General features: G+C 36.2%; 1 protein-coding gene across 6 annotated transcripts in view; it reads left to right on the top strand.

Moving 5' to 3' along the window:
- The first annotated feature begins 1296 nt into the window (after positions 1-1296).
- TRPC6 (transient receptor potential cation channel subfamily C member 6) overlaps positions 1297-25476 on the top strand; it is a 116157-nt gene continuing 91977 nt past the window's right edge. For 4 of the 6 annotated variants that reach the window (XM_067750799.1, XM_067750798.1, XM_067750800.1 and 1 more), the window contains exon 1: positions 1297-1623. In XM_067750799.1, coding sequence (XP_067606900.1) covers positions 1454-1623 — 170 coding nt within the window. In that variant the 5' untranslated portion in view covers positions 1297-1453. The remainder of the gene's footprint in view (positions 1624-25476) is intronic. The other 2 variants (XM_067750802.1, XM_067750801.1) reach the window with 2 other exon arrangements.

The following is a 25476-nucleotide window of genomic DNA, read 5'->3' as shown; positions in this document are numbered from 1 at the left end:
CACTGCTTTCACACTTCCAACATCCATTTTATTGTCCACCTATTTATGGGAAGCAAAAGTACCATTGTCAACAGAATTTCAGACTGTCTGGCTTTCTTCAATCCTATTGCAACCAGTTTCTGATCTTTTCATGTCTGGCTCCTTGCCCTGTCCATCTCCACTTAACTAGCACCTGCCTGGAAAGGTCTCTTTTAACCTCCTAATAATCTTAAGTAGTCAGTCTCCAGTTACTATCACATCAACCTGTCTTATTTTTATTGTAGCCTTTTTCTCTGATACTTTCTCGTTTGCTCGTTTAATCTCTGTCTCCTTCTCTTCCAGGAAGGCAGACAGGCACCTTATCTGGCTAGTTTGCCTCTGAATCCTAAAATGGTGCTTGGCACACAATTGGGATCAACTAAATATTTGTTGAACGAATGGATTCCTAAATGACAACTACTTGAACTACTACAGATAGTGATTCATCCTTGTTGAGTTTCTTTTACTTTGCACATGTATGAAGATTAAATCTGAATTTAAAACTGTCTTAAAATTAAAAACAGTTTGGAAATGTGGGAAACATCTGGCAGAGAGATAATTCTGGCATTTGCAATGATGGAAGGAAAGTTTTTCTCTGAAGTAAGCAGGTTGGTGGCCTCTATTGGTATCATCGGAAAATGCCTATTTTTGTTGATTTGCTCAGGAACTGGGAACATTTGGCATTGGGAACACAGAATGTTGTTCATTTTAAAGTGAAGAGTTATAACTTCGGGGGTTGGGAGTGGGAGAGAAAATGTCCTAAGAAATGAAGGCAGACAGGAGAAAGGAGAGGCTTCTGTCTCTTTTAAAAAAGAGTTCTTTGAGTCTTACTTAAGAGAAGCTTCCTAGAAAGTTCTTAATTTGTATGGTTTCTAAATAAGCAAACTCTTAGGGCCCCCCCCCCAAAAAAAAAGTGCATGTGTGGCTCCACCTACTTTAGGTTCATCTTGGCCCTGAAAGTTGTGGCTACACGACAGGCTTTTTCTGGAACGTCGTTCCGATCCCTTTAAAGGTGGAATCATGACGGAGGATGCGGGGGAAGAAGGCGGGAGCCGACGGCTGAAGAGTCTCGGTTGACATAGTAACTCTTCAGCTCTGTCTCCCTTGCTCTCAGCTCTCAGGTTCCGCTGCCACCCGCCGCCCCGCCTGCGCTCGCTCGGTCCGGGAGCCCCAGCCGCCTCCCCGGACGCACCCCAGAAAAGGTCCCCTTTGCGACCCGCTGCGTGGTGACTTCTCCCCGGGCCAGCGGGTGAGCCGCTCGCGGAGCTCATCTCTCAGGGCGTCTGCCCTCCTCGCCTCACCCTCACCCCCTGAGCACCAGTCTGCCGCGGGCCAGTCCGGCAGGTGACGCGGACCCCTCCGCACCGGGTCCCCGCTGGAACTGCCGAGGCGCCTCCCCCAGGAGCTGGATCCCGGCCAGTCGGGCGTTCCCGCCATGAACCAGAGCTCAGCATTCGGGCCCGGGAGGGGAGGCTCTCCCGGGGTGGCTACCCGGGCCCGCGCGCGGCGCAACGAGAGCCAAGACTATCTGCTCATGGACTCGGAGGTGGGAGACGACGGCTGGCCGCAGCCCCCCCTGCCTCCCTACGGCTACTACCCTTGCTTGTGAGTGCGGGCGCTGCGGGCAGGCCGGGGGCGCTGCAGGCGGGAGGTGTGCGCTCGCCGGAGAAGACCCAGGGCTCCGCGCGCGTCTCCGCACGCGTCTGCCTTCCCAGGGCCGCGCGAGCCGGGCTGAGACCCGAGTGAGAGGAGGGCGCGCGCGGATCTAAGGTTTGCTCCGGGCGAGCACGCACGGGTAGGTTTGCCCGAGAGAGTGAGACCGTGGGGTACCGACGCCACTACAGGTGATAGGTGTATGTCGGTTTCTTTAGTCCCAAGTAATCGGGAGCCCTCAAAGAGACCCTGTGTCGCTGCGCCAAAGGCATGGTCTGGGCGGGGAACTGATTCAAATTTGCGTCCCCAGTGACTCTTAGCATCTGTGGGAGGGATGACCAGAACTCTCGGTCCTGGGCGCAGCTCGGCGCTTCTGCCAGGGGAACTCGAAAACCCGCGCGCCCGCCCTCTAAACACTCCCCACCGTTGCCCTTAAGGGGGCGCGCACAGGTCCTCAGCTACCAGACGGCAGCAAAGTTCGAAGGGGCGCGTGGGAGGGGGTGCACTTACCCCAGGCATCCTCTCCCCAGCCTCCGGTTCTCCGAGTTAAATAGGAGAAATAGAACCTCTAGGCTTTCCCACCCATAGCGCGAAACTTTTACCAAGGGCGTACGGGGGAGGCGAGCCTGTTACAGGTGCGGGCCGGAAATTGATAATTGTAGAAGCTGAAGAAGGTCGTCTGCTGTGGACCCTGAGTGACTACGAGATATTATTTAAGAATCTGGAGTTTCTTTTTTGGCGGGGGATGGGTGGCAGGGGCAAGCAGAGGACGGAATGAGGAAGTCTCCCCTCCCCCACACGCCTGGGACCACAAGTGCAGCTGGCAGATAGTGTGTCTGCCTCTTTGCTCCTTTAGTTGATTGGGCAGTATGGTTTCTTGACATGTCACATCCATCTGCATGCGGTTTCCCGAGGAAAGCAGTTCTCAGTAGCAGTTCTGTTAGCAGCTGTAGAGGGGTGTGTGTGTGTGTGTGTGTGTGTGTGTATGTGTGTCTCACTCTCGGGGGATGGGGGGCAGGATGGATGGGTGCACCTTCAGATCATTGGTCAGGGCTGCCCAGAGTCAAGGCTTGCTGTAGATCCCTTTCCCAATAAGAACTGAGCCCCGGGAAATGGTGCATCTAATTTTTCCCCTAGATAAAAGAAAAAAAAAATTGGAACTGGTTCCATTCATCTACGTGCTGTATGGTTTGAAAGCATTTACTGTTACTTACTTTTTTCTTTTTAAAAAAATTAAGATATATTTCACATTTCATAAAATATATCTATTTAAGTTGTACAGTTCAGTGGTGTTTAGTATATGCACAGAGTTGGGGACCATCACCACTATGTTATTCCAGGACATCACCCTCAAAAGAAATCTTGTACTTGACGTTAAATTAGAAAATATTTCTGTGTCTTTTACTACAGAACTTCTCAAATTTTAATGGCATATGAATTACTTATCGAGCTTGTTAAAGTGCAGATTCTGATTCAGTAGGGTCTAAGTGCAGCCCAAATTTCTGCCTTTCTAACAATCTCTGAGAAGATGTAGAGGCTGCTGGTCTGTGGAGCATACTTTGAGTAGCGAGGAGATATATGCCAAGAAAAAATAAAAATAAATAAATAATTTCTGGATATTCTGAACGCAGCTACTTTCAAATTTGCTTTAAGGGTATCTTTGAAACATAGATGGACTTTTTCATTGACTTAGACTTAAGATCTACCCTTAAGCCTGAGGGTTATGTTTGGTAATGTTACCTGTGGGTAAGTTAAGCAACTTATAAAAGCTATATTGCTTTTTAAAAATTAGACTGCTCCATAGACAAAATCTTTTTTTTTCTCTCTTTATCACCTAATCATTCTATAGTCACTTGTTACTGTGTGGGGAAAATAATTTGATTTTAAACACTTGTGGCTATATGTTAGTAGTGAGACAGACTAAATAAAACAATAATTGCAAGTTGTCCTGAAAAGTTTCCCCAATGCTTTCTTCAAATGTGGTTTACTGCCTTATTGATTTATCTAGTTTTTACATCATCTACTATTTAGAGAATAAGTATTTTTCTCCCTTCGTTCAGGAATCCTAGATCACTCTTAATGGATAGGCCTTGGCAGTAGAGAGATGAACAGAAATATTTTAATGTGCTTCAATTCTTATTGAGCACCCCCTGTCATGTCAGAGGTATGATAGTAAATTTAAGAGTGAGCCATATTTCTAAGTAAGACTTTGGTCTTGTCCAAGTCTATTATTTCCAAAAGGTTCTTAGTTACTTTTCATCACTATTTACTCTGGCAAGGTTTTAATTTTTTCCAGTTAAATAATCAAGTAACTGAAAAATTTTAACCAGTAAACAATAGTATTTCACACCTGTGATGTATGAGAAAGAATGAAAGAAAATTATTTCCCTCCTGGGCTTCCCTGGCGGCGCAGTGGTTGAAAGTCTGCCTGCCAATGCAGGGGACATGGGTTCATGCCCCAGTCCGGGTAGGCCCATGAGCCATGGCCACTAAGCCTGCGCGTCCGGAGCCTGTGCTCCGCAACGGGAAAGGCCACATCAGTGAGAGGCCCACGTACCGCAAAAAATAAATAAATAAATAAATAAAAATAAAAAAATTATTTCCCTCTGTTAGAGAGTACAAATAGGAGCTTCTATATGCTTTTGACTTGCAATTTAAACAATTGTTTGTATATTTTCCTAGAGTGAGAGGCATAATATTTGTGAAAGTGGCAATCACTAGTATACTTTAGATATGGGTACTGCCATTATCTCAAATCACTGAGATTTTTTCCCTTGTAAGATAACAGATTTTTGCAAATTACCAATTCTGTGGGATAAGTTCTATGACTCTTGCTAAAATATTGTCATAGTTCACTTATGTAGAATGATTTATATATATATTTATGAGGCTTTTACTACTGAAAATTTTGGCAAATTATCTTGTTTGAGAGAAATTAAGTATTCTCAGAACTTAAGTGTAAGAAGTAACATTTTGAAGTGGTGCTTAGAAGAAAAAGATTCAAATTCTCCCTTTTTTCAACTTCTAATTGGAAATCAATTAATACAATATATTTTGATCAGTTTGTAATCATGGTTAGCAAGAAATGTCCATGTCCAAGGAGGATCCCAGGAGTTAGAGAGTTCCTTCATTTAGAACTTAAAAATGTCTCTAGTCCATCCCTTCTGAACATGGAGAAGAATTCTGGACATAAAAAATGTTAAGTGTTTCTAAATTCTCAAGATCTGAAATAGTCCAACTGAAATTTCTGCTTGGAAAAGACTAATTATGAATAATGAAACAAACTGTAAACTAAAGCTCTGGCAAAACAATAGACTGAGATATTCTAAAAAAAATTACGGTTACAAACACCTAGCAGTACTGGATAAAATAATCTAAATGATTTTAACGTGGTACCCAATTTTGCAAAAAATAAAAGGGATTACCATTTGCCAAAAGCAAAGAAGTTAAAAGACAGAGTATACCCTGAGAAACGATGCTGTGGTTACCCCAGTGATTATGGATCTGGGTGACCAGGAGGTTGGAGTCTAATGTCCATGTGAGATGGAGAAAAGCTAAGGCCTTGGTTCCAGATGAGGCAGTGTTGGAACTGAGACATCCCTGTCCGCTGCATAAAACCAGGACCCTTATTTTAGTGAAAAGTTAGACTAGCATAATATGCCATCAGCACGGAGTGAGAACAAGAAACTTTGTTAGTAAGAGGAAAAGGAACCTTCCCCTAAGAATTTCATTCTTTGGGCCTGAACATCATGTGACTCTATTTTTGCTTTTGTTTTTTACACTACCTAACTGACCTAGAAATCTTCAAGTTGAAAAATACTCCGGCTCCTAGAAGAGTAAAACAGAAAGGCATTCTGAAAGTGTAGTACCAACTATCTAGACTGCCAAGCATTTTCAGGAAAACAGCAATCCCTGCTAAAGATATGCTCACTATAATACATAACGAAACACACAAGGAAACAATCAACTAAGAACAAAAGTTAGCAGTCAGTACAGTCCATGAGGGAGAGTTAACATGAGACATAACAGCAGTATTGGATCCTTAATAACTTGAGATAATATAGCAACATGAAAGAGAATATATAAAATGGGTATGTATAAAATGTTGACAGTATAAAAAGAAGTTAAACCCTAACAAAGAATGACTTATTTTTAAAAAACAAATAGAAAACCTGTAAGTGAAAAATATAATTTTGAAATGAAAACTCAATGGAAAGATTAAAAATGCAGATTAGCCATGGTATAATCGATGATAATACCTAGAATGCAGAGACATAAATAAATGGAAAATATAAACATTATTGAGCTAAGAAACACGAAGGTAGGAGTTCCAGAAGGAGAAAATAGAGAGAATGAGGGAGAGGCAACATTTGAATAGATAATGGATGATAATTTTCCAGAAGTGATTCATTCTCATGTTTATGAAGTACAAGAATACTAGTGTGATACAGAAAAATAAACCCATTTAAATGTATTATATTGAAATTGAAGAACACTAAAGATAAGAAATATAAAAATGAACCAAAATATAAGAGATTCAAATGAGTGAGTTTTAAAATTTAGAATAAGAAAACATACTCATAGTGTATTTTGATACCCAGTGTATTGATACCCAGTGTATTTTGATGTGTAGCTTATAAGAACTATGGTTTTTCTTTTACATGAAGCATTGTTTACTCTCTAGTTATTAATGTAGTTTTTAATACAAAGTCAGTGCTCCATTGCTGGTAGTATCTCTTTAAACATGAATATGGACAAAAAGGGATTCCAAGGGTCATTAAATCATGGTCTCAGGAGAAACCCAAAGAGATTCTTAATTGTATACTTTAATTCATATTATGAAACAAAAGTGACCTTTTAAAAAATGTTTTAATGGGTCATGGATCTTTTTAAATTTTTATTGACCTCAGGATGGTTTTGGATGAAACCCATCTATGAGCTCTAGGACCCAGACTTTGAACTCTTGATTTAAGAGAGGTAACCTAAGGTCAGAGACCACAGATAAATAGATTTCCCCAACATAGCCTTCTTTTCTCCAGGCAAAATAAAATATGCTTGAATTTATTTATGTATTAAAAGGGAATGAAAAATTCAGACTGCAGGATAGAAAATGTTTTCTGACATTAACTGCTGATAGAGTACACGAATCCCTTGAAAAAGTTTAGGATTGACGTTAGAGTATGGACTCAAGCCTATGAATCACATTACATTTTTATGTGCTTGTTATCCCTCCATTATTTTTGCCTCCCTATGTCTGATAAATATGTCTATTCAAACATCCGTTTTACTTTTTGCTCACAAATCTCTTTCTACCAGACTGTATGCCTCTAGTCCTTCATTTCTCTACTCTTAACATAGAATCTAGCAAAGAGAAGGTGTAAATTAATTTATTCCTCAACAAAGACATTATCCTCTCATCAGTATTTATTCTAATAAGGAATAACGTGGTGCCAGCTCTTTTCATAAAATAACATCTGAGTCCTTTAAGGAAGACAGAAGAGTGAATGTCCACATAGAAGGAGATACCCAGATCTTATATTCCGGCTGCCTGTCCACTTAGATTCACCTTCTTCTGGGGGATCTGTCACTAATTACTATGCCACTACCATGCTGCTCGCCTTTTAGCTCTAGCCCCAGACTCTCCCCTTCAAGTTCCTTCTGCTCACCTGAGATGAGGCTGTATCTTTATCAGTACTTGTCAAATGCTTAGGAATAACCAAAGATAATTAACATACAGAGAAAAACTCCTGGCTGGCTATAACTGTCTTTCAGCTCATTTGTGGAGTCTCCTAAGGACTGACCCCTGCCTAACCCCAAGTTTTATCCAACTGGCAGAGAGTATTCTTCCCTCTCCTCCTCAGACCATCTACAGACAATCTAGCCCTTAATAGTCAGTGTTCCATAAATTGGGAGATTGGGACTAACATATACACACTACTATATATAAAATAGATAACTAATAATAATCTGCTGTATAGCACAGGGAACTCTACTCAATACTCTCTAATGGCCTACATGGGAAAAGAATCTTAAAGAAGAAGAGTAGATATATGTATATGTATAACTGATTCACCTTGCTGTACACCTGAAACTAGCACGACATTATAAATCAACTATACTCCAATAAAAATCTTAAAAAAAGTTAAAAAAAAAAAAAGTCAGTCTTAGCCCAGATGGACAAAGGAATACCACCCTCCTCCCTTTATCCAGAGTAAGATATGCCTCTCAAACTCCATTTCTTTTCCTAGGATCTCCTTCTTTCCTGGATCATTGACATTAGGTATGTCTACTCTTTTAAGCAGAGATCCTACCACCTACCCACACAGGTATGGCTTCACTCTCTGACCCATAGGGGCAGTTACCTTAGAACACAGCCACTCAGCAGCAGTATAAGGGATTTCCAAGTAAAATCAAGGACTCATTTCCTTATAAGAACACATTTATCAAATGAAAAATAAAATCAGTCAAATAGAGTATGTGTGATATCATGATTTCTTATGATATCACAAACATATGTAGTGGTTTAGAATTCAGAGGGAATCCTAGTATCTATTATGTCCTTTGAAAGAAATAGCATCTATAACCATAAAGCAAAGACTTGGACCTTGGTTAAGGGTATGCAGTTTGGAAGCTGCTGTGCTAGCCGGAGAAAAACAAGTGTAAAAATCACCTTTGGATCCGCTTTCCCTTCTTCATTTAGGAATCAACAACTCCTCCAGCTGCCATTTGGATTAATGGTGTGTCTCTTTTTTTTTTTTTATATACCACATATTCTTTATCCATTCATCTATATTTTTTCTTAACATCTTTATTGGAGTATAATTGCTATACAATGGTGTGTTAGTTTCTGCTTTACAACAAAGTGACTCAGTTATACATATACATATGTTCCTATATCTCTTCCCTCTTGTGTCTCCCTCCCACCCACCCTCCCTATCCTACCCCTCTAGGTGGTCACAAACCACCTAGCTGATCTGTCTTTTAATTGACCACTTTGAAGTTCTGTGTTCTGCATGACAGAAACCATCTATTTTGTTTCTAAACCTCCCCTGGCTTGAAGTAATCAACATCTGCTGATAACAATTTATTATCATGAAACATCTTTTTTAGAGGTCCAACACCGTAGGTTGTGGAGTTATTTCCAGATGTGCTGAAATGCCCACATTTATTCTGTAACATAATGTTTGTTTACCTCTAGGAAGACATTGCATAACTTTTTTTTCTCTAGACAGTTATGTTCCTTGAGTTACAAGAGGTAAGTTGACTTCATAAGGCAATTCATCTTTGCCTCTTAGAGAGTAAATCATAAAAGGAAAACATTTTCTTGAGTCCATTCTTGTTTTTCTCCCTCTTTCATAAAAAATGCTGAATGTAATTGGAACCAGTTGGAAAAAATTACCGTTTGTGATTGCTCTTTGTTTAGGAAGCTTCTGCTGGCTTTCAGGACATGAAGTGCTCATCTCTATGTCAAATTTCAATTAAACTTTGGCATCTAAAACTTGGTATGCTGTTTAAGACCCTTAAGATATTGGAATGGATTGAATCACATTTCTTATAGAATGTCCTTTTGGAGCAGCATATAGAAATGAATGTCACAAATACCGAAACAACACGTTAGTTGCAGTCTAACTATTCTCACCCTAATTCAGGTAACTCAGCCAGAACAAAGAGGAGCAGGGGTACTGACTAGAGTTATTTACAGGTCAGGGCGAGTTGCTGTTTCTGTAGAGGACTAATCTAAAGTATTTGTGTATATTTTGGGGGACTAACATTTTTTGAATACCTACTCTGTAGCATGTCCTCTTCTAGTTGTCATACAAATGTAATTTGCTCTTCGGAGCAGCCACCTGGATATTTTTAATGTCTATTTTATAAATGACCATGCTGAAGTTTAGAAACATTGAACAATATTTAGAAAGTTACACAGCTGGAAAGTTGTTGTCAAGTGGACAAAAACCAATACATTTTAGGTAACACAGGCTGGAACGCATAAACAGAAGGGCTGGCAGGTTGCACAGAGTCCCCTAATCTCCAGGCATCCCATATAATCATGCCTGTGCCCGGCACAGCTGGATACGTGATGGGTGTCCTCTTGGAGAGCACACTCACTTCCTTCTCCTCTATCTTTTCATAGGTACTTGAGAAGCCACAGGTTGGCTCTGATCTACGGCACCAAGATTCCTGAGCTGTGCTCCTTTTATCTAAGTTATTCTCTGGTGAGGGAAGAAGACAGGAAGAAAGGTTATAATAGCAGTAATATGTGTGTTTCACTTCTACCTCTTCTTTCTATTGAAATCTTAGTCATCCGTGAAGATCAAGCTTTATATTCCACTAATTCATTAATCTGTTTATTCATTCATCTTTGTTGACTTATATGATTTTGTCACATAATAATAAAAATAACAACTAGATTTATTAGGGATTTCTATGTGCTAGGCCCTCTAAGTGCTTTATATGTACCTCATTTAATACTCCCAGCAAATCTCTGTTTTACTGATGTTTTAATAAGAAAGAAAAAAGTAAAAATATACCACAGCAAAGAGAGGTTAAGTGATTTGCCAGGGATTACACAGCCAGTAGTTGACAGAAATGAGAAGAAAGAAAGGAAAGAAAGAAAGATCCTATCACTTATCTAGACACAGTGAAACTAGATTTTGAAAAACTGTCAATCTTTGTCACCAAAGGAAGACTATGAATGCATCAAAACTAAGTAATCTGTAAAGTACTTACTAATTTTAACAATGGTCCACAAGCTGATCATGACTCTTTTAAGATTACAAAAGAGGAAGCTTTCTTTTACTCTTGATTTCTATCATGTGGATGAAATTGCTTCTTTGCTATGAAACAGGTTGTATTAGAAAAACTGACCTGACTCAAATGGTAGTGTGAAACTGGATTTCATTGCAGGATTTGCATACTTTGTAAAGCATTTTACATATCTGAAAGTATATATTGCTAGAAATCAATTACAGCATGGATAGTTATGTTAAGATTGATTGCCTTTTCAAGGCAGATTTCACGTTTCAGTTACAGAAACTCTGGTTGCAGCACAAAGAACATTTCGTCCTGACATGTATGGGTCAGCACAAAACCCTTGCACAAAACTGGGAAGAGTTCTCTTCATGGGAATTACTAACAAGATTATCTTGAGAATTATAATAGGATTTGGAAATGACATGATTTCTAAAACTCTTTTAAAGATTCTTTTAGGCAGTTTAAACTGTTAGAGATAAAACTTATTTTTATTATTACTATGTTAAACTCTCTGAAACAGAATTTTGCATTGAATAGGTTGAAGGGTGGCAGTAGTTGCTATGAAAAGCTGATTCCTGGGCACTGTAAGAATCTTCTCTTCTCCCCAGTAAAATGTTTTCTGCAGGACCCCTTTTCTTGGAGGGGCATTCAGGGCCAGACACTGTATTTCGTCTTGAAGAAAACATTAATTTCTTTCAACAAATATTTGTTTAGCTCCTTTGATGTGCTTAGCACCGTATTTGGGAATCACTGTTACTGTATTTCATAGAGTCCAAGGCTGTATCAATTTTAACCTGTCCTGATGTTTTATATGCCTTTGAAAAACAAGAAAAAAAGTACTGTATCAATTATATTATACCTTAGATTTTTATATTATAGCTATTGAAATAGATCTTTATACTTAATTAAGTGTAGGTTTGGGTCACATATAACTCTTACACACATATGGAAAAAAAAAGTCTAAACAAAATAAATTTAGTTAAGGTATTCCTAAAGCTTCTTCATATTCAGAGATGAACTTTCCTGAGTCATTTTCAACTCAAAATATTTGATATCTATGTTTCTCCACACGGTCTTGTCCTTTGTGCCAAGAAGACATTGGTGATGCAACATTTCTTTAAAGAATCCAAAGAACCATGATAGACCAAAAGCTTTCAGTGCTAGGCAGTTAAACTGACTTTGCAATTACATAGAGCTAGACTATTTTGACTTAGCAGTTCCTAAATGTTGCTGAACAAATCTGATTCGCCATCGTTCCCCATGTACGATCCACTCTCCCCAATACACATATGCACATACACACATGTATTTGTTTCTTAGGCTTGAAAGGAATCCTTAGCTACTGTTTCCAGGATTTATTTTCAAGCCACTGTCATCCATTCTGAAACTTTGGAGCCATTGCTTTTAATGCTTGTACATGCACTGCTAAAGGTAAACTGTCATGATAATGACTGACACCAACTGGCAGCACTGATAAGACATGTTCTATTCCAGAGAAGTTAAAGTGGGAGAATTATGTATCCTAGAATCAATGAAATTTGGTGTTTGGTGTGCTAGAGTCAGGGTAAATGAAAGAGGAGGTGAGATATGAAAGATTACAAGGGAGACAATACACTTTATTATCTGTCCGGAATTTGAACTTTATTCTCTGACTTTAAGACACAGATAAGACTATGCCAGTCTTTTGCCTTATTTATATTAGCTTATTTGATCATCACAGCAAACTTGTGTGATGGGTAATATTGTTTCTACTTGTAAATGAGGAAGCAAGTTCAGAAAGGTTAAGAATTGTCTAAGAATTTATGGCTCTCAAAAATCTGAGCCTGTACTTAAACTCCTATTTGACTGTTTTGCTTGTTTGCATTTGACCCTCACTGTCTGAACTTCTTCCCCTCACTGGAATAGCAGCTCCTTGAGGGCGGGGATACAGTCTATAAACTAGCATTTGGTAGGGACTCAATAAATGTTTGCTGGATGAATACAATGTCTTCCTTATACAAAGTGGAAGGCCAGTAGATTGGCCTTATCTCTAAAATTCTTTTCTCTTTGGGCTTCATACAGTTTTGTGAGACTTTGCCTTTAGGATACCATGTTTTCATCTTAGCCTTTTCAGAAATACTACAGTATTGGAGTTTTGTATTCTTGCAGCTTAGGTCATTTAATGAATTCTAAGAGCTTTGTGATATATCTGCTTGATCCCTAAAATTGTGCTTGTCAAATATTTTTAAATAATCCTGCAAACAAGAAAATATAAATATAAACCATTTATTTTTTTATATTGTGTTGATAGAACACTCATGGAGATTAGTCTTTTTTGTTTTTACTAAAATGGCAACAGGAAAGGTTCTTGTCTTTTTATTTAAATTAAGTTGAAAAAGTTTGTGAAAACTGAACTTCCTGTGACCAAAGCTCATTACATCCGAGAAGTCTTAAATACTTATATGAAATAATCCAACTTAAAATTGAGAAAGTGAGAAAAGAATGGTTAAGTAAAAATGATTTTAAAATTACATGTTAATGATATTGTAACTTTGATTTGGATCACATTGTGTAGGGCAAAACTTACACATTTAGTTGATTTTCATGGTAATCTGTCTTCTAGAAATTAGATCAATTATTCTCAAATTGTATTGCAATCCACCTTATGCTCAGACTTAGGCATTATCCTCACTTTCTTACATGCAAGAATTTGATATACCCTCACTAGAAAATTGCAGTGAGATATTACTAAAGGAATAGTGTTGCACATCGACTGATGTAAACACAGAAAAAATCAGCAGCCTCTTGTCTAAACATGTACACCAGATGATGGGGATTAAAAAATGTTTTTATCAGTGGGTTGAGAATCTGGCTATATATTAGAATTACCTGGATAATTTTTAAAAATATAGATTCCCTAATAATTACGAGAGTTCAAATAAATCAGTGTTTCTGGGGGTTATGGCCTAGGAATAATATTTTTAAAAAAATTTCCCTAGTTGATTCTAATATGTAGTCAGGTTTAGAAACTTATTGTTTCAGCTACTTTAGATTCACTATGAAAACCAGAGTTAGGAACTAAACCTAATTTCAATCAAGAAAACCATTACAGTGTATTCATCCATGCAAAAATGTGAGACTGAAAATCATTTTTCCAGCTTCCCTGGTGGCGCAGTGGTTGAGGGTCCACCTGCTGATGCAGGGGACGCGGGTTCATGCCCCGGTCCGGGAGGATCCCGCATGCCGCGGAGCGGCTGGTCCCGTGAGCCATGGCCACTGGGCCTGCGCGTCCAGAGCCTGTGCTCCACAACGGGAGAGGCCACGGCAGTGAGAGGCCCACGTACCCCCCCCCCAAAAAAAAAAAAGAAATTCATTTTTCTACCTAAGATCCAATGATTAGTTATTATCAGATAAATTGAAAAATAGTATATTTTAATTCAGCAAATTCTCATCAAATACCTGCTATACACAAGATGCTATTCTTGATATATTTTAGGAGCATAAGTGATGAGATAGGAGATATGCTTGATAAGATGTCAGGAGAGTAACATGTTGTTTTATGAGAAAAACTACCTTTCCAGTTTGTTTCTTAAATCAAAACATGATGCAATAATTTTATATTTAAATTAGAGGAGAAAGTAATTTATTTGAATTTTATTTTTATCTTAATGTTGACCTTCTTTCTGATTTGAATTATCTGTATTTTCAGAAAATATAGAGGAAGTTTGTCCTTTTTAAATCATCCAAGATTTTATGGGGTAAAATTTTCCAAAAGGGTGAAAATTTTGCTATTGAAGAAGCTTATTATCACTTAACTGGATTTCTTTTTCTGAATATTATGAGGTTTTGTAAAACTTTCTTGAAATTCTGCCTCCAGTGGAATAGATAATCTTGATGGTCATCCTGTTTCAAAACAACTAGATTCTGCATAAAATATAATTTATATTTCTGTGCTTGTAGGAAGCAAGGGAAATCTTAACCCAACCCCTGTATGCAAACACGAACATGCACAAGTCATAGGCTTCTATCAGAGTAGCAGTGAACTCTCTTGAAAGGTGGAATTCCATAAATAAGGTGCTAATGTCAGCATCGTGGTTAGGAGACTCTGCCTTGGACCTGGTAATCCTCAATTAATCCTGGTCCTCTGGGTTCTCTACAAATTAGTAATCTTTAATTGTGAGTATATATTTAATTTACCTTAGATACACAAGAAAACAGCCATCCTGAGTGGGAGTCAACAGAAATAGCAAGCAAGATATAAAATCCTTAAGGACTTCAATATAAGGATTAAAGTTAAGAACATAAAATTACTTTGTTTGAATTGTATAAAGACATAAAGATGGAATCCCAAAAGAGAACAAGCACAAGAAAACTATCAAAAATGAGCAAGCATATTTCTAAAAAAATTTTATTGGGATATAGTTGATTTACAGTGTTGTATTAGTTTGAAGTAGGTGTACAGAAAAATGAATCTGTTATATGTATACATATATTGACTTTTTTAAGATTCTTTTCCCATATAGGCCATTAAAGAGTATTCAGTAGAGTTCCCTGTGCTATATAGTAGGTCCTTATGAATAATCTATTTTATATATAATAGTGTGTATTGATCAATCCCAATCTTCCAGTTTATCCTTCCCCCTTTGCCCCGTGGTAACCATAAGTTTATTTTCTGTATCTGTAACTCTGTTTCTGTTTTGTAGATAAATTCATTTATAACCTTTTTTTAGATTTCACATATAAGTGATATCATATGATATTTGTCTTTCTCTGAGCAAGTGTATTGAAAAAAATGACAAGACAACAATACAGCTTTCAGGAAAAAAAAAAAAAACTATTGAAAGAAAAGTATCAATGGACCAGAGTTATTCATGGAAGATTAAGTGCAGCTAGTAAGAGAATTTATAATTTGGGAGATAAATATTAAAAAGTTTCTCAAAATGTAATACAGAAAGATAAGAAATGTTAAATGTGAGAGAGGTTAAGAGATATAGAGGCTAGAATTGGAAAGACCAGTTTACATATATTCAAAGAACCATAAGCAAAGAAGAAAGGGAATGTAGTTAAGAAACAATTAGAAAAATAATGGCTAAGTTTTTTGCAGAATTGATGAAAGATATGAAGCTACAGAGAAAGGAGCCACAACACATATGAAATAAGATAAATAAAAAGAAATTCACACCTAGATACAAGGAACTGCAACTACATTATAAAAAATTTGTTTAAAAAGATCTTATAAGCAGCCAGAGAGAAAAATACAGATTATGTACCAAAGAAAGAGAATTTTCTTCCAGCAAACACCTCAACAGTAAGAATGGAAAGCAGAAGATAAAAGAATTATATATCCAAAATCATATTAATATTCTGTACTCAGAAACAGCCCCTTTCAAGAAAGAGTTTAAAATAAAGACATTTTCAGGGAAAAAATATAAGAAGAATTTATTACCAACACACTTACATGAAAATAACTTGTAAAGGATATACCGTACTTCAGAAAGATGGAAACTTATCCTAGGAGGATGGTCTGTGATATTAAAGGAATGAGAGCAATGAAATTGATAAACACGTAGATAACATTAAATAATCATTCTCCTATAATATAGTTATGTCTAATTTGTGTTTTTAAAAAAGGACAGAACTAAAGTACTGAACAGTTTCATGTAAACTGGGAGAGAATTTTCAGACTTAAAAAATTCTAGAGTCCTTATGTTGCTTGGGAAGGGGTGGGGCTTAAATTAACTACATTGTAAAATTTCAAAGGAAGTCCATACAAGAATAAAAATGGAGTATATAACGGTACAAATCGGAGAGGGAAAATAAAAAGAAAGAGGAAAATGAATGGACAGAGAACTGGAAAAAAAAAAAAAAAAAAGAAAAAAGCCACCTAGAAAAGAAAAATAGGATAAATTCAAAGCAAAAGTAAGATGGTAGAAACAAGTTCATATGTATCTGTTAAGATAATAAATATAAACTGACTAAATTCACCAGGAAAAATTCCCAGAGATTTAGAGAATAGATTTTTCTTAATCTAGTTATTTTTCATTTAAATATGAGACATACCTGAAAAATAAGGACATGGAACACTGGGAATCAAGACAGGAACAAAGATGTATCTGGCAACACAAAGAGAAATATTGGTAGGTATAATAACATCAAACATAACAAATGTTTTAAAACAAAAATCATTAGTAGGGAAATAGAGGCAACAACAAAATAATAAAAGATATAATTCACCTTGCAGGTATTGAAGTTAAAAATTTGCATACCCATCATAATGTAGCCTTAAAAATATAAAAGTGAAAATCAAAGGAACTGTAAGAACAACACACAAATCTGTCATCATAGTGAGAAATCTCAATTTTTGATAGGTTGAGCAAATAAAAACATTTAAATAAGGAAAACTTGAAAGTAAAATTATCAAATATTATTTATTGGACATATATGGGACCTGGCTGTTTAAATAATATCCACTATTTCTCAAACACATGTGAAACATTAAAATTTGTTGAGATAACTTTATGGTCTAACACATATAAATGTTACTAAAGAATATATATCTCATAGAAAGACTATCTGATCATGATACATTTGAATTAGAGATGAGTAACAAAAATAAACTGTTGCCATCAACTTGAAAATGTATATATATAAATATATATATATATATATAATATATATATATACACACACACTCATACATGCACACTTCATGGAGCAAAGAAGAAATCATAATAAAAATTTTAAAATACTTTGAAATAAACTACAATGTAAATAGCAAATTGTAATAGTGGCAGTAGGATTGGTGCTTAACCTTAAATGTTTAAATTAGAGGAAACAAAAGCTAGCAAATATTTTTATTTTGATAATGTTATTTTTTTTTGTGTTTATTCTCTTCTGTGCTCTCTCTTTTCATAATTGAACACTTAGCTAATGAATAAAATTAATCTAGTTATTTTTCATTTAAATATGAGAGATACCTGAAAAATAAGGACATGGAATAAAATTGAAAAACAATAAAATAGTGGAGATCAACAAATCCAGAAATTTATTATTTTCAAAAACTAAGAAAGTAGAAAAGGCTGGCGAGACTTATCCAGAAAAGAGAATTCACAGATAAACAATATTAAGCATGAAAAATAGATGTATTCACAGGTACCTGAAAGATTGTAAAAAGTGATAATATGGAATGATAGAACATAATAACAGTTATCAGAGGTTGAAAAGGTATGATAATAGGCCAAATTTATGCCAACAATTTGAAAATTTAAGGCACAATGTTCAATTTTTAGAATAATAGAACATATCAAAATTGACTCAAGAAGATTATATAAAAATCTTCTCATAAAAGACACGCTCAGAGAGTTTTATAAACAAAACAAATTTCCTAAGGATAGATCACTTCAATCTCACACAAACTCTTATAGGGAAACCACTGTAACCATGATACACAGTCCAAAACGAGTATAAGGAAAGAAAGTTATGACAATTTGATTCATCAGCATAAATGTAAAACTTTCTAAACAAAATATTAGTAAACCAAACCCAGTGGTTTAATTCTAAGTAAATAATCTATTTAATTCATCAGATCAGTAAATTGAAGGAGAAAAGATAAGATATATGATCATCTCAATGAGAAGTGAAAAAGCATTTGATGAATTTCAGTATTAATTCATAACAAAGCTCAATAAAATAGGAATATCCCCACATTTACATGAAAATATTCTGACACATTTCTTTTAAAATTCAAGAGCAAGACATTGATAACCACATCACTGCTTCTATACTGTGTCCTGGAACCTTAATAAGCACAGAAGAAAAGAGAGAGAAATAAAAATGATAGGCTTATAAAGGAAGAAATAAAACTGCCATTATTATATAAGTATTGTAGCATTATTTATAACAGCCAAATCAACCTACGTGTTCATCAATGAATGAATGGATAATGAAGATGTGGTGTATATGTTTAATGGAATATTATTTAGCAGGATAAAGAAAGAAATCCTGTCATTTGCAACAAGAGGACCTTGAGGGCACTATTCTAAGTAAAATAAGTCAGGGAAAGACAAATATTGTACTGGTATCACTTATATGTGGACTCTAAAAAAAAAAATCAAATTTATAGAAACAGAGTAGAAAAGAGGTTGCCAGAGGATAGAGGGTGGGGAAATAGGCAGAGGTTGGTTAAAGGGTACAAACTTTCAGCTATAAGATGAAAAAATTCTGAGTCTGAGAATCCAGTGTAACATGGTAACTATAGTTGATAACATTGTATTGTATAATTGAAATTTGCTAAGAAAATAGAATTTAAATATTCTCATCAAAATAAAGTAAAGATAAATATGTAAATATTCACATATGGATATGTTAATTGGATATGTTAATTAACTAGATGAGGGGAATCCCTTCACAATACATATGTATATCAAATCATCACGGTGTACACTTTAAATATCCTATAATTTTATATGTCAGTTATACCACAATAAAGCTGAAATAACAACAACAAAAAACCCCTGCCATTATTAGCATAAGATTGTCTGCATAGTAAAGCCCCCAAATTCTGCAGACACATATTACAAATAATAAGAGAGTTTAACACATTGTTCTAAGATCAACATATAAAATCAACTACATTCATTTATATTAGCAATGGGCTGTTAGAAATTACAAAAATTACTATTCACTGAAAAAAACAATACTTAAGACATCAGTAATAAATCTAGCCAAAAATGTGTATGCTTTAATGGAATAAAATTTAAAATTATACTGAAAGATAAAAGGTTGTTCATGTAAATGCAAATATACTAAACCATCTTCACACATATTAAAACTTGATATTTTAATGATGTCAGCTTTTTTCCCAAATTAATCTATAAATTAACTGTAATTTCCATGAAAATTGCAAGATTTTTTCTTTCCAGAAGATTGACAAGTTGATTCTAATATTTATACATATGTGCAAATAACCAAATTATAGCCAATGTCCTGAAGAAGAATCATCTGGAGGGACTTATCAAATATCAGAATACATATTAAGGTTTTAATAATTAAGCTGGTATGACATTGCTGTGATAATAGACTAATTGATTGAATTAAATTTATATGAAAGAGGTGGCTGGGCAGATCAATGAGGAGAAAGCTGATTTTTCATTAAATAGTGATAGAGAAATTGGATATCCATATGGGGGTAAAAAAGCAGAAATTGGATCTCTACCTCACGTCCTACAACAAAAATCCACTACAGATGAATTTTTAGAAGCAAAACATCTGTCTTTGTTTTCTTCTAAAAATTTTAATGACTTGGGGTAGAAAAAGATTCTTATGGCACACAAAAAAATCACAAAACATAAATCATAAAATTAATAAATTTAATCTATAAAAATTAAGAAACTCTGCTTACCAAAAGATACCATAAATGGAAAAGGAAGACAAGATTACAGACTGGAAAAAGCTACTGACAGCATATAATATACATGACAATATATAAATTCTCTAAAAAATGGGCAAAGACATACACAGCTTTCTCACAGCAGCAGAAACACAAATGACCAATAATCATCCTTAGTCATATTAATAATCTGGAAAATGCCAGAACAATCACAAAGAGATACCATTTGACATCCACTAAATTGGCAAAAAGTAAATGAGCTCGATAATATTAAGTACCTATGATGATGTAGATCAATGAAACCCTATACCCAGCGTGTAGGAGTATACATCAAAGGGAAGCAACCTTGTTAGAAAAAGAATTTGGCAAAACTTAGTAAAGGTGAAGATGAGAATACCATATAACCCAACAATTTCACTCTTTGGCATATACCTAAAGCAGTGGTCTTAATGTTGTTCAGGTTGGTTACCCTAAAAGAATGTTAACATCTGAAAGTTTTCATCATATGTAATTGCCAGTATATTGTGAAATTAATGTTTATAATTAAAATGGATCCATTACTTTTAAAATTGTATTTTTATCACCATTAATTTAAAAATATATATGTTCTTGTCACCATCAATTTAAAAATATATAAGTTCTTTAATTAAAAATTGTTACTTCCTTTTACTTGAAATCATACTTTTACATAACTTAACTATCATGTCACAACATATTTTTTGAAGGCTTTTTATTGATGATCCTATAAAAGTTTCCTGAAACAAAAGAAAATCTATGTAAAATTTTTAAATTAAAAAAGTTATTCTGAGTTATTATTACAATTAATAATTACAACAACAACAATAATAGCTAACACAGACAGCATTTCCTATGTGCCAGGTACAATTCTAAACATTTTTTACGTATATTAACATACATAATTTTAATTTAATTTACAGTTTCTATGTATATCATTTAATGCTTACAATAATCATAAAAGGAACTTATCATCTGCACTTTACAGATGAGGAATTTGAGGCACAGAGAGATTAAGTAACTTTCTCAAGATTTCACAGTTAGTTAAGTCTTGGGTTCAGGATTGGATTCTAGACATTTTGGCTCCAGTTTTCAGATTTTTTTTTTGATCAAAACTTCATATATTTTGATCAGTACTATTACAGTTTATTTTTTGTTTACTAATGACTAGAAATGCATCTCCTAAAAAGATGAATGGGGACACTTTTGTTGCCCTAATTAAAAAAGGCTTAGTTTGAACTTGGGGACATTTATTTAATGTTCAAGAAGCCTTTACACCTTAGGGCAATGCCAAGAATGAATGAGAGTTGTGCTTTTCCTTTGCAAAGTGAGAAAGGGGAGATTGTGGAATGAGCGGTGGGAATGATGAATCAATATGACTAATTGACTACAAGAGTATTCCGAGGGAAATCTAAGGGAAGTTTTAGAAAAGAGTACATATAGATATGGAGGATTTGAAAATAGATTTCGGTAAAACTATTTCTGTCCTTGCACCTTTTGCAAAGTTGTTGTGTGCTCCATGGGTAGGGGTGCTCCAGTTTAAAGACAGAAGCCCTAGAGCAGGGCTTCTCAAAGTGCATGCCCAGCATCACCCTGCAACTTGTTAGGAATCCAGATCATCAGGCCTTACTCCAGACTGACTGAATCAGAAACTGAGGGTGGAGTCCAGCAGCCCGTGTCGTTTTTATTTTTATTTTTTTAATGTGCAGCCTGACTTTGGACCATTGTTCTAATTGCCATAGACTCTACACAGCTCTCAGGGCATGATGCTATTTTGAGCTATCGTTATGGTTTCACCCAGTTGAAAGCATCACCATTGTAAGATAAAGTCCAATTTTAAAGATCTTAAAATGTAAAAGAAATGGGTGTCTTTGATTGAATGAAGTATTGCCTTGACTTGCCTTGCCAGAAGGTTTGTCCTATGTGAAGGAAAGAATTGTGGCTTCCTCCCCACTGTGTTCCTCTCACCCTTCAGTACTTAGTTATGTGGGAGGTGTTGAGTAAAGACTTGCTGAGTGCACATCAACATTAGGCTGCTTCGTTTATTAAATGTTCTCTGTGTTCTTACTTTTCTCTTCCCTTTTCTGCCCGGACAAGAGCCTCATCCTGAGGAAATAGTAGATGCTCAATAAACATTTGTGGATTCATTGACCAATTATGAAAGGAGCCGTAGGCTGGTGTCAGGAATTGGAGTCAAGTAGGAATCGAGAACTTGGTGGTGTCTTTACTATGGAAGAAGGGAAATAGCCACTGCTTCTATTCCTGGACAGTGAGAAAGGGGACAGTATCCTTTGCTGTGAGAAATATGGGGTTAGAGTCAAGAGAGAAGTCTCTGATTAACCAGTATTTGTCTCTGCATTATCTGAACTCATGCTGTTTGACTTTTTTCCCCTTGTATCTTTACTAGTGTATAATCTCAGTGAATGTGAGACTTGGAGACCCTTTCTACTATATTCCTAGTACCTAGAATGGCACCTCTCTCATAGCAGACAATCAATATGTTTCGAATAAACAATTGAATAATGTGTCAACTGAGATTTACTAAAGCCTGAAAGGAGTTTTGATGTGTGGAAATTTTTTACAAAATTATTGTTTTAATTTTATTAATTTATGTTGAGTTGCAAAATTTAAACCCTAGTGTTTCTCAAGCTTTTGTTTTTAAAAATATTTATTTTATTGTTATAATTGACATATAATATTATATTAGCTTCAAGTGTACAACATGATTTGATAAGTATATATATTGCAAAAGGATCACAGTAAGTCTAGTTAACATCCATCACTACAGTTACAAATCTTTTTTTCTTAAAGATCTATTTTTTTTAGCAACTTTCAAAAATATAATACAGTATTATTGACTATAGTCACCGTGCTGTACATCACATCCCCAGGACCTATTTATTTTAGAACTGGAAGTTGGTGCCTTTTGATCCACTTCACCCATTTGCCCACCCCTCACCCCCCTCCAGTGGCAACTACCCGTCTGTTCTCTGTCACTATGAATTTGGTTTTCGTTTTTGTTTTTTGATTCCACTTATAAGTGCAGTAGCCTGTGTTTTAACAAGCTCTGCAGGTGATTCTAATACATGCTATATTTTGAGAGCTACTACCGAAGAGAAAATTTTACCCATGTGCCCCAGAATATACATACAGGAATGTTCGAAACATTGTTTCTAATATTGAACAATTATGCAACATTACTGAGAAGAAATTGTAGGCTGCCTGTAGGCCTGCCAAGTTTGAAAACAAATTAACAGCAGAGGGTATTAGCAGAGCGGAACCACTCAACTTCCCTCACATTAGATTCCTGATGGGGGTGCTGGGTGCAGGGGAGTTCCCTGGACCCTGGCAGTGTGAGCATGGATAGACATTCTCCATTTCTATAGCTCCATTCAGTAAACAGTATATGTTTGCCCTCTATTCTCAGGCCAGGCCACCTTTTCCTTACTCTAAATGTACAAGTAGAAAGTGGAGTAAAGAAGGTAAATACTTAATATGAACCTAGCAGGGCATCCCTAGGCAAAAGCGTGAAGAGTCCTGATCTGCTCTCACCTTCGCTCTCCAGCTTCTCCACGCTCACCTCCTCCTAGGCTGTGCTTCGCTTACGCTTACTCAGTTATGCCAGAATCTGTCTCTCCTCCCATCCTGTCCTCTCTCCTCCTCCCTCCAGCTTCATTTCCATATATCTCATCTTCACCAACCTCCCTCCATTCATATTTGACTTTTAAAATTCATTAATTCAACAAATGTATGGTGAACACCTGTTATGCAGTGAACTGTATACTAGGAACAAGAAATTTAAAAGGTGAACAAGGCACACATGATGCTGGCTTATGGAGTTGAGATTTTACTTACGAAGATAACCAATTACCAGCTTTAAAATTCTGTAATGTTTTCCTACTGAAAGTCTAATCACCCTTCCATTCTCCTTACAATTAATTTTCCTGATACATCAGCCCCCTCCTGTAGGCACATTTGGACGAACAGAGGCATCATAGTATCTCCTCCGCATTTCATACAGCATCTGGTCCAGATGAAACCCTCACTCCATGTTTAACGACTGCTTGACTCAACGTGTTCTTGTCCTTATTCCATTCCATTCTCTTATTCCATTCCAGTCTCTGTTGTACTACTATTATTATTATCAGTTTCTAACACAGCACTGTGGAATAGAACTTTCTGCAGTGGTGGAAGAGTTCTATATCTGCCCTGTCCAATATGTCAGCCACTGGTATTGAGGTCTTGAAATGTGATTAGTGCAACTGAGAAACTGAATTTTTAGCTTTATTTAATTTTAGTTAATTTGAATTAAAACTTAAATTGCTACGTGTGGCTAGAGGCTACCATATTGGACAGTGCTGTTCCAACACCTTTACAGAGGCTAGTTTTCCAGATTCCTGGCTGAGGGCACTTTAATGAAAAACATACTATGGGGGAGGCATTGTCTTAAGCATTTTACACCTCTTAGTTCATTTAAACCTCACTATAACCCTATGAGGTAGGGTTTATTGGACATCCTTGCAGTCTAAGATGACACGTTTAAAATAAAATTCTCTCATAATGATGACTTGAATCGTGCCACTCAGTGGGAGAATCAACAGAACATGTAGGATCTTATTTGGAATTGACCTTCTTTAATTTTGTTCGTATTTATTTTTAAATTTTCTTTTGTTTCCTTGGAAAGATAATCTCAGGTTTAAGCAAGTTTTACATGTTGCTTTGTTGTCATAAGACTGAATGTGTACACAAAAAGGTGGTTTTTTTGTTTACATAGATTTTTTTATGAAGTTATTATCGATGTGACCTTTTCACATCGATGTGACCTTTTCACTTGACCTTTTCAAGTGGAGTCTTTTATCATAAATACCCAGAAGGCACAGCCTATTTTTATTTTTCCTCTGAGCCACCTCAGATGCTCAGCACATCCCAGCCCATCCTCTCCTTGCCTCTCCTTCAGGACCCACACCTACTCCCCCCGTTACACCCATGGTCACACAGCATACCTTGAAGGCTCCAACTGCACCAAATTTACCTCTCCCAGAGACCACACCTCCACCCACTGTTATCCCTGTATAGATTAGGAAATATAAGCCGACATGTCTAAAGTAACTTTCCCAAAGTCACACATAGGTAATTGTCAGACCTGGGATTCAAACCCAAGCAGTCTGACTCCAGAATCTATATTCTAAATTCTTACTCTCTACCTTCAAGTAAGATATTTTTAATACCCACTTCCAATATCATAATCCAAAGAGTCAAAAACAAGGACAAAGGCACATTTCTTACTACATTTCAACTCAAAATAGTAGGTAGCTACCTACATACGGGTATGAATTGCATTATTTTATTATGCAAACTAGAATTTTTGGTAGGAATATCTGGGACAAAATTTAAGCCACTTATTCTAAAATTTCAGGTTGTACAGAAAGAAGCATTTTCATGAAAGGAGTAAAAAGGAAAGAGAACAGAGAAAGAATTTTAAAACACATGATTTGCAAAGGGATTTACCCTGGCAACATTTTGGGCCTCAGGACGAAGTCATAGCTTCTTGAATTTAGGGAGTGCCCCAAAATGACCATTACTAAATATATGACGGCTCATTCACATCCTAACAAGTCCCTTGAAATTGGGTGATCTCCCCTGGTTTCTTCCTTCCTCTTTGTACCTTT

The sequence above is a fragment of the Pseudorca crassidens genome, chromosome 9 (genome assembly GCF_039906515.1).
Source record: "Pseudorca crassidens isolate mPseCra1 chromosome 9, mPseCra1.hap1, whole genome shotgun sequence".
Classification (NCBI taxonomy): domain Eukaryota; kingdom Metazoa; phylum Chordata; class Mammalia; order Artiodactyla; family Delphinidae; genus Pseudorca; species Pseudorca crassidens.
This window is presented reverse-complemented; position numbering and strand designations above follow the sequence as displayed.